We start from the raw sequence: 10,748 nt of genomic DNA, 5'->3' as shown, positions 1-10,748 counted from the left end.
CTCTCTCTCTCTCTCTCTCTCTCTCTCTCTCTAATATTTATATAAATATATAGGTCAATCTGTGTTTTTGTGGAGGGGAGTGTTTTGGTGCATGGTGGCTGGAGGTGTCATCCTATCTAAAAACAAATATTACTTGATGCTTTTTAGCCCTATGGACAAAATGGTTGTCATCGCTGCGGTGTATGGAGAATGTATGAATGACTAGGAGAAAAAAAAATTAAAGGTACAACTTTTAGGGCACTGAAACCTCAAAATCAATGACTTCACGATATTTGGTAGAATAGTAAAAAGAGTGTTATCTTCAGTTTTATAACTATGAACCGAGTAATGGAGTCTTCCACAACTTTCCTGAACCATGGCTGGCGATTGAAAAGAGAGCCCCCTCCATACACACACCACCACCACAGCTACCCCCGCGCACGCGCGGGCACACACACACACACACACACACACACACACACACACACACACACATACAAACAAACAAACAAACGCACACATTCACACAAATACGTGTTAGCACACATACAAAAAAATGCTTGTATTCATTCGTACTCTCTTTCATATGGAGTAGGCTATGCATCTTATATTATGCTTTATACTAATAATACTATCTCACTTTGCGTCCATTTGATTCAGATTCATGCAGAGATGTGTTTTTCTGTTCTGTTTCAGATTGCAAGGAAGACGCTTCGGGTTCTGAAGGACAAGATGGTGCCCGCAAAGAAAAAAGAAACAGGAACCGGAGGAAGAGACGTAGAAAAAAGCCCCGATCTGGTCCTGAGATAAGAAAGAATAATAAAAAGAGAACCAAAAATGGTGATTCCACGAAGAAAAATGACAAAAAAGTTCCTCGTAGACGTCCAGATATAGACTACAGTGACGACAATGGAAGCAGTACCAAACGCCAGCCAAGTGAGCCCGATATCGTGGTGGAATCGGCTGAAAATACAGAGTCCGAATCGCCAAGCGAACAGGAAGACCTGAGCAAAGAGAGGACAGGCAGTGCACGTAAGGACGAGACTCGGAGGAGAAATAAGAAGTGGGATCCGTCAGCCTTGAAAAAGGCGCGGATGGACCTTAGAAGGCGACAAAAAGGCTCAAAGAATAGGTCTCCAAAAATTGTTGATACTACTCCAAAAATTGTTAATACGACTCCAAAAACTGTACAAGAGGTCAGAATAAAAAGTAAAGACAAACAAAAATATAAAAATGTCTCCTTTCACTTTGAATTTCCTCCATTTGAAAGACCAGTAGCTGATATGCCTGAAAGTGATAGAAAAATTCTCAAATATTTGGCACTGCAGACAGCTAGATTGGATCTCCGCCGCCGCTTTGGTCCCAACAGCAAATACAGAATGGAGTCTGTAGTAAAGAAAAAGAAAAAGCCTACTGGGTCTGTGGCTGATACACGACAGGAAAGTAAAAACGCCACATCTCAACAACATGATATGGGGACGGTTGCTGACGTGCCTTTCAAAAGCACAAAGAGACTCAAATTAGCAGATCTCTGGAAAGCAAGGGAAGACCTGCGAAGACGTCATGGCTTTAGTTCAAAAGATAGAAGAAGGAACAAGAACAAAAAACAGCAAGAGCACAAGCAGTCAAGTTCATTTCCCACCGAGAGGCCAGCTGCTGATATGCCTTCTGAAACTACAAACAGACTCCAGAAACTGGCTGATCTGAACAAGGCTAGACAGGGACTGCGGCAGCGTCAAGATTCTCAAGTTGAGGACGACTCAAGAGATGTTGATTTAGTCAAGGATCAGAAAGATGACAAATCAAAGCGTAAAAAATCAAAGAAAAGTAAGGCAGAACTTAAATCAAAATCGAACAGAAAAGGCAAATCTAAGAAGGATAGAAAAAATCGTAAGTTACTTAAAAGTCATACTGGTAAAAATCGTAATGGGCGGCGACGGAACAAAGGCAGAGGAAGGGAAAGGAAGCGGAATAAGGGGAAGAGTAACAAAGACTTAGAGGTGGACATCTACAAACAGCCACTTTCTGATATGCCTGCTCCAAAGACAGATGAGAAACTGCAGAAATTGGCGTCCCTTCGTAGAGCAAGACTGGACCTACGTAAGCGACTGGGATCTTCTGAAGAAGATGAAAATTCTGAGACAAAACTTTCCATAAGCAAGAAGTCCAAGCGCAAAAGAAAGCATAGAAAACGGAAAGGCAGAAAAGGGAAAGGTAGAAAAGGGAAAGGGAAAAAAGGAAAAGGTAGAAGAGGGAAATCGAATCTGACTGGGCAAACATTGAAGGAAGCAGAGAGAAAGTTTGAAAGGAAAAATGTCAAGATTGAGCGACGGTTAGATGTTTTGAAACAGAACACATTAGATGACCTAAGTGTGTTGAAGTCTGTAATATTTGACCACCACGGAGATTTATTTCCAAATAATTCTCTGTCAATAATGAACTTGGATGATAAGTTTGATTCAGAAACAGATTTGGGACTCGAACTCGAGTCTCCAGAAGAGGACCAACCATCAGAGGAAGTGCAGCCTCCTGTTGTTCGAGTCGGTGTCACAAAGATTTCGGGTAACAGTGGGGAGAGTGCAGATGATGTTAAAACAACTGATGGATCCCCTGCAAACTGGAAATCTAGTTCAAGTTCAACTGATGAAGATCCTCATGCCATGCCCCAGAGCGATGAATTTTCAGGTAATTTAATGGAAGTGAAATCTGCAACTGAATGGTATAAAGTTTTCCACCCATTTTCTGACAGAGTTAGTGTACTCGACTTTGCAAACAAAAAAGTTAGTGAAAATCAAAAGGATAAAGAAGAAAGTGACAAAAGAGCAGCAAAAATAAAAAGGATGAAGAAGAAGCGTCAACGACAGAAACAAAGACGACGACAACGAAAACTAGAAAAGAAAAGAAAGCAACAAAAACAAACCCGAAGTAAAAGAGAAAAGAAAGAGAGGGCTCAGGCTGATGGTACTGGAGACATTAACCAAAAAGTATCCGAAGTACAAGCAAGGTCTGGAAAAAGAAAGATGTCTGATGGAAAAGTGGGCAAAACAAATGGGTCAAAACCATCTGGCAAGTTTAGAATGTCAAAGTTGAAGAGAAATTCAAGGCATCAAAAAGTTTTACAGAAGTGGAAGCTGCAAAGGCAAAAGATTGATGAGTATAAGAAAAGATTAAAGCAGAAATCGCGTAAGAATAGAAAACTCAGGCAAAAAATATCGGCTCACCAGAGAAAGCGTGTATCAGGCCACAAGAGGAAAAGTCCATCAAAGCATAAGAAACGCAAATCTGATCGACAACAAAGGCGGATGTCAGCTCGGAAAAGAAAGCTTGTTACAGCCCAGAAGAAGAAACGTATTTCAACTTCAGAGTGGAAAGGTTTGTCAGTTGAACAGAAGAAACCCACTCCACAGAGGGAAAGGGTCTCAACTCGTGAAAAGGAGCATACAACTACTGAACAAAGTAAAACCCTATCATCCCCGATAACGACAGATGTGCCAGCAGATTGGAAGAGCCGTGTATCTACTCTGAATGAAGACTATTTGCCAGCCCCAGAGCAAAAAAATATTATGCCAACCTTGTCAGCTTCAGGGCAAAAAAGTAGTACTTCAACCCAGAGAAAAAATCCACTCTCAGCAGAACGGTTGTCTGTTGAGCAGAGTGATCAGACAGGCTCACGGAGGTTGAGTGGCTACCATCCTGAACCTGGACGACGTAGAGGCTACTACGCCCCCAGGGAGGATCTCAGGCTGCGGGAATGGTCATCAGGTAGATGGCGGCCGGACCCCAACTCAAAGAACAGTATGATGGCTGCTGCAGCCCCATACGACAGTGTGAGTACACTATTCTTCTTGTCTCATTACATAGCTAGGAAAGGCCAAGGTTGGTGTCTAGAGTGGATACTAATGCTCTGAAGCTGCTTAAAATGAATTCTGAAAAATGAATACCAAACCTCGCTGGATATATATATTTAAAAATCATAATTGTTGATGTTTTACGCCCTCCATCGAATCGACCCATTTTAAATAATTTAGGAACTGGGCTACTTCAACCCTACTCGCAAAGGCCAAACTCTGGCTGAGAAGGATACATGATCCCAGCAGAAAAACAAAGATACTCTATAAAAATTCTCCCCACAAAGGATTTGAACTTATATCTTCTGTATGATGGCAAAAAGCTTAATCATACACAATAGACACCAGTTTGCTGGATATGACTTATTATAGGAATACCAAATGTGTACAAAGAGACCGTACTTGTCTTTCAAGCCTCAAATCATATTTGCATGATGTAGCACAAGTGACCCGAGAGGGCGCTCTAAACCTTCCCCTTCTTTTTGTATTTTACACCTCAATACTTTTGTTTTTTTCCTTATTTCCTTCATATATTTTCATACTTTTCTCCAAGCCCTCTGGAAAACGATTCAGGAATGGTATTGATTTATCAAAACATGAAACTGGTTTCAAGACAAAAGACAATGGACACTTCATTTTAAATGATGATAGCTACACCCAAAAATACAGGCATGCAAGCAGCACAATATATTTTGGACATGTTTCAGATAATACACCCTTCCAGTCTGTACTATTTCTTTCTTTTCACGCTCTCTCTCCTTTCAGCCTGCCATTTTGATTTTTTTTTTCTTTGCTGTATGGCCATCTATGTGCCTTTTGTGCGTACCTTCAACTTAAAAAACAAACTGACCATATGTGTTCTCATTTTTATTTCAGAAACAACGAGTTTCTCCCGTACTGAATAGAAGCTACCGACAGCTAATGCTTCGCATGAATGGTATTCTCCAGGGAATTTATGGACAAATGCAAATGGTAGGTAGAAATAATTTTCATTACACTGTTACTCTTTCATTTTCTAACCTTTAGAGAAACCCTCACTTTTGAAAAAGAATATTTGCATGGTAACAAAAAATTCAAAATCTTTGAATAATATCATTGAACCTGATGGTGTAGATTTTCTGGTCTGGAGGGTAACATTGATTTTGCATTTGATTTGTATTCTGGTTTTTATATATACTGAGGTGTGTGCTGCTAAGTTTTCAATAGTAATAACATATGCTCTTTCATCTCAAGTAAAAAGGAGATGTATTAAATTAAAGTAAAATGTATCTCTTTTGGCTTTGATTGTTTTTAATTTTCTCTACGTTTTGATATTAGTTTTACTGGTGTAACAGGCTTTTTAATGTGGTAGTTTTTCTCAATGCCAGGATGTTTGAATTCTGTTCACAAGTTTGCAAGCTTCTTCAATTTTTTAACAAGAGCTCTCATTGTATGCTTTCTTGTTCGTGAAAACATTATTACATCTTAGATTTTTCATAGTGTTATTAATGATTGCCTTTATTGTAGCCTACTAGTAAAAATGTTTTCATTTTGGATTTGGATTTCAGTGGAACAATTTTTTTAGTGGTACGACAATGAAAGTATCATAGCTGTCATCTCTTTTGTTTTTCAGACAGAATCTCTGTACAAGGAAGTCTTTAATGGCACACGATATGACCTGATTCTTGGTGCCCGTGACATATTTGAGAATGTTGCCTTTGCCAACACTTACATTTATGGTACGATATTTCTGCATGTGCTGTGGTTCTTATTAAAGGGAGGGGAAGGATTACTTGATTTGTAGAACTTGCCTTCCTCTTGCCAACTTGCAAATATCATTAATATTATGTGAATTATTTTTTTTAAAACAACAGAAAAGCTAATCCTCCTAAAGTACTTCTGTTTGTGAACATGTTGCTTTGTCTTGTCTTTTTTTTGCTTTGAAGTCAATGTCTGGTTTGTCTGCAGTTCGGTCTGTGCATTTTGGCTTATTAGAATAAAAGATGCTACTTGTGAAGCTGGTGTAGTATCAGTCACATTTTTATGTTGTTCCTCGTAACTTCTATGTTCAAATATTTTATGAGCTTTTCTTGTAATTAATTTTTTAAACAAATCGACAGGGCTGGTACATTGGTTTCTATAATTGATCTATGATATTGATAGTATGAGATAACAAGTTCCAAAATTATGTATTTTAAACAGATGGAGTAGTCAAAGCCTCAGAGCTCACGAGGAGTATATATACAAAAGCCCATCATAACAGAAAAGCGAGGAGAATGAACAGGGTTCAAGATCAGCCTCAAATACCCACGGATATTCAAGTGAACCGGAGAAACTTCAAACCAATCTTGGAAAAGGCTTATCGGGAACAGAATATGATAAGAGAGGACCTACAGAAGACGCAGAGGATGAAAATGTAAGTATCTGTAAGTCAAAAGGAGTATTTTGCTTTACAAACCACTACGAATGTTTGCTATTTTTAACATTCATTTTCTGTAACATGAAAGAAAGGATCTTTGGCACCATTTAAAAAGATGGTGTGGAGACTGTTATGAAAGCTTTTTGTTTGCTTTTTATTTAGAACTATTTTAGAAAGGAATTTCTCTTCAATAGATTAATGATTTATAATTTTTTTCAGATCAATATAGTCCTTTCTTGACACTTTATCACAACAGCACCAAAGCTGTTCTGGTTGAAATGCTACAAAGGCCTAGATTTATCTATCTATCATTCACAAAAATATTAAAGAGTGCTCACTTTCAAATAAATTAGGAAATTAGGGGGGATAAAAGACGAGAGATAAAGCCAATAAACTGTGCATGTCTGGACACCTCTTGAATTTGCCATTTATTAAATTGTGCATAAATTTGTTAATTTGCTTACGGATTCCTCTTGAGTAAATCCATTATCTTCTAATTGGTTGGGTTTTTTTGTGTTCATTTTTTTCTTTTTTTTCTTTACAAGGGACATTTAAAGTATTCCACAAGGGTGTATATGTCCTTAGTTGATATTCCAGGGCTAACCCTTAAATAGAAACAAGGCAATCAAGATTTTCCCAAATGAACCCCATCAACAACATACTGCTGCTATTTTTGTTGTTAACTTGAGGAAAAGGACATAACATATCATGAACAGTAGTTTTGTACCGTACTACCGTGTAATACTTTTCTCATATTAGGAGCAGACACAGTTGTTGTACTTGAATGAGAAATATTATGGGTATATTGGGGTAGGGTCGCCAGCCTTCTTTCATGTTCACTTAGTCTCACCAATTTTGTGGGGTTGAAACAGACTGTGATCTGTATTTTTGCAAAGTGTGCTACTGAACACAGCCAGGCAAGTTGATAGAGCAGTTTAACATTACATCTTATTATGCCAGGGAAGTTAATTCATATCTAGGAAATTAAATTTTTTTTTTAACTTTGTTGAAGACTGTTGAGACTGCTTATTTACAAAACTTTTTTCAATAATGAACGGATTCTGTGGACAATCTACTACTTTATCCAAGCCTCCGTCACTTGTGTTGTCCTAAGGGGTGTGGTAGTTTTAGTTTAAAGAGTTGTTTACCTCTACCTCTGATCAACTTCTCATGTCAGATACACATTGCATTTTGTAAAAGTTATTGTGTTAGAGACTAAGCTTTTACTGTCAAAGAAAGTTATTCAGCCAAAGTGAGTAGGGGTGATGAAGAGAGAGAGAGAGAGGTAGTGGGAGGGAGAAAGAGAGAGAGAAGGGGATGGGAGAGAGAGGAGGAGGGAAGGAGGGGGAGAGAGAGAGGGGGGGGAGGTAGAGAAAGAGGGAGGGAAGGAAGGAGGGATCTGAGGGGAAAAGAAAGAGAGAGAAAGGGGGTGGGGAGGATAACAATTATAGAGAGTGAGTCCGTTTGTTGATTGTTATGTGATTACAATGCCAATGAAACATGTCAATGTTGGTCAATGGTTTCTTCATAGGAGATCAATGCAGGATCGATCAAGGTTTCAGCAAGTGCGGGAAAAACTAACAAATGATTACGATTCTGTGGCTGTTCGAGACTTGTTCTACAATATCAACTCAACTATTTACCAAGTGAATGGGGGCATCGTTACGTCTCCACGGTTGAGCAGATTGCAAAGAGATAAGGTCTGTATCAGATATACACTTTTATATCTTTTGGTCTATTAGAATGTTTTAACTTTTTTTTTGTCCTCAGAAATTTGAAGATTTTTAAGCAATTCATGTATTTGATATGACTTTGTAGATGGTTGGAGGATGATGTTAAAAGATCCATTTTTTGCTATCCACCTGTTATTTGTAGCTGTCTGTACTTTTCTATATAAAGCAATAATTTTCAATCATTTCGCTGATGGGCTTCTCTTTTAATATATGACCTTGTGTTGTTTCCCTCCTCCAGTATTACATTACATTCGTCGATAGTGATGTCAAAGAAGCGTCTGTCATTCTTCGAAACTCTACTGAGGAAGTCTCAAAAGGGCTCATGGAGTACAGGGTAAGGACAGTTATGCTTTAGGTGGTGGTAACCATGACCGGGCCTGAAACTGTAGTATAATCAATGTTTTAAAACTGCTATGGAAGTGCTTTTCAAATGTTGTTGATTTTATCAATTTAATGTTAGACCTTTAAAATTTCCTGTATTCTTACTTCACTGAAATTGTCAGTGCCTGATATTAATGATGTTTCCCACTGCTTTTGAATACTAGGTACTGTTTTGAAATGGAGCAAAAGCAAAACTACATAATTTTCTCTTCAGTCGAAATGCTGTTTTAATATTTCCTACGAAAAAAGCCTCTGTTGGCCAAGATATAATTGTTGCATTTTAGTACCATATTATTTTCAGCATTTTGCTTTATTCATTTCTTATCAGTGTGATACAAGGGGCTTTACTTTTCTGTAAAATTTGTTGGTAATTTCAGTCTTCACAGAAGCTTGTTTCACCTGGGTTTGAAGCTTATTTCAAAACATTGAAGTTATAGTGCATGTTCCTTGAGATATTCTGGTTATATTTTTCTAGTCTATAGTAAAAAAAATGTGTTTTAATTTCAGGAAAACTACGACCTTTACCTTTCATGGAGGAAGAATGGTAATGGGCAGAATGTTCAAAGGGATGCAGGGTCATACTACAGTAGACGAGAATGGGCAAGATTAGAGACTCTTGTTTCTAAGGCAAAGAGACATGCATACAACTTGGAAAGTGAATCGTATGACTTGAACAGGTTTGGCTTAATATATACTCGTATACCAGTGCTTTGTTTTCAGAGTATTAACTTTTTCAGTGCTATATATCTTCTAGACTGATTTTGGTCCAGTATTTTGTAGTTTTCTGGTAATCATGCATTGTTGATTTGCTTAGAAAAGGCATACTTAAATATTTACATTGTATACACCTTTGAGGGTGCGGTGGCGGAGCGGTTAGTGCGCTCGTCTCCGAAGCGGAAAGTCCGGGTTTGAGCCCCGGTTCGGACACAGATTTTTTTCGCCCCCTCCTGCCCACCCAGCAGTGATGGGTACCTGACTTCGAGTTGGGGAAGTAAAGGCGGCATGGAAAGTAACTGGTCACCCTACCACAATATGCCGAAGGCCCAAGAAGTTGTCTCACACAAGGCAATCCCCAATGTCCGGATAGGATGCGGGAACAAAAAAAAAGACCCAAAAAACCCATTATTAATATTGTTCGAAAAAAAGAAAGCTACAGTTATTCTTTTATAGAGGTGTAATATATGTTATTATATTTGTTTGTTAGGGGACCTTCTAGATGGCCAACACAAATGACTTTTGAAGCTTTTCTTTTTTGGCTGATTGATTTTTTTTCTTTCTTTTTAAAGTTCGTGTCCTTGTTCCTTGTACATGCCATTTTGAGATTGCTGCAGTAGGGCCTGTATATAACAATTTCAAAATTAAATCAAACCTTGCTTGTTGTTTCTGAACATTTCCTCATGGTTTAAAATTTTCATGAAAATAGATGAAATTCAAAATGTCCTTTCCCATGCTTGTCAGTGCAGCATATTACAACTTAGGCTACTCTTGATAAAAAGAAGGAATAATTTCAAACATGAAAAGGATGAGAGGCCTGTAGCCATTTTTCTCCACAGTTGTCAAAAAACTTATTCATGGGATATTAGGGCTCTGAAGGTCCAGGAATTTGAGGGACTGTCTGTCATTGAGAATCCAAATCCCTTTGTGCCTTTCATACTGTCATTGTCCTGCAATATTTTATGTTGGGTTCCTGTTTAAAAGAAGACTTACCCAAGTAGGTTGTGCTTTTGGTTTCAGAATGCGATTTTGGGGAATACTTAGATGATTATAACTAATTTATTTTTATTGAAGGCATAATAATATGTTATAGGGCCTACTGTTTTTCATTTCCTGGTGGTTTAGAATAGTGCATGTCAGTTGGGAATGGGAAATTTGCAATTTTTCTCGTTTGTTTCACCCACACATTGTATTTATTAAGATTAAAATCTTATCATAATGGATTTCATGTTATAATAAAAATTGAAGAGCTATTTTTGTAGTAAAATTTTTGTTTTTGACTTTCTGCAGCTGGCTTGGTGATGCAATTGAGAATGCAAATATGGCTCTGGAAGTACTAGGCAGACCTGTGGGTCCTTCTTCAAGTTCAAGTGTTTCTGGACCTTATGTTACCAATCTAGAAGAAGAAACTAAGGTAATTTATAGTCTTGTCTGGAATCAACTCTGCTGGTTATTCCTGGATATAAATTCTACTGAATGAAAAGGAAATGGTAGTTTGAATCGTGTGCTGATTGACTGAAAATTGGAACAAAAAGGTTGTCTAATCGTATTTATTTGCAAATTAACTCTTTCCAGACATAACGGTAGTTTGTTGGGGGTCTAGGCGTAATTAAAGTTTGGCTCGATTTGGCTATACACGTGATGTACAAAATAAATTCATACATAGCCATCACTCAGAAGGTAATATGTAATATA

The 10,748-nt window shown here is 37.9% G+C and overlaps 1 protein-coding gene across 4 annotated transcripts in view; it reads left to right on the top strand.

Moving 5' to 3' along the window:
• Positions 1-10,748, top strand: part of LOC101864367 — a 54,569-nt gene that overhangs the window by 25,723 nt on the left and 18,098 nt on the right. For all 4 annotated transcript variants that reach the window (XM_005092163.3, XM_013079151.2, XM_005092161.3 and 1 more), the window contains exons 3-10: positions 676-3,806; positions 4,704-4,799; positions 5,440-5,545; positions 6,009-6,222; positions 7,757-7,925; positions 8,197-8,292; positions 8,847-9,016; positions 10,344-10,467. In XM_005092163.3, the coding sequence (XP_005092220.1) occupies positions 676-3,806; positions 4,704-4,799; positions 5,440-5,545; positions 6,009-6,222; positions 7,757-7,925; positions 8,197-8,292; positions 8,847-9,016; positions 10,344-10,467 (4,106 nt within the window). The remainder of the gene's footprint in view (positions 1-675; positions 3,807-4,703; positions 4,800-5,439; positions 5,546-6,008; positions 6,223-7,756; positions 7,926-8,196; positions 8,293-8,846; positions 9,017-10,343; positions 10,468-10,748) is intronic.

Source organism: Aplysia californica, unplaced genomic scaffold (assembly GCF_000002075.1).
Source record: "Aplysia californica isolate F4 #8 unplaced genomic scaffold, AplCal3.0 scaffold00041, whole genome shotgun sequence".
Lineage (NCBI taxonomy): Eukaryota > Metazoa > Mollusca > Gastropoda > Aplysiida > Aplysiidae > Aplysia > Aplysia californica.
Note: the sequence above shows the minus strand (reverse complement) of the source record. Positions and strands in the feature narration are given on the sequence as shown.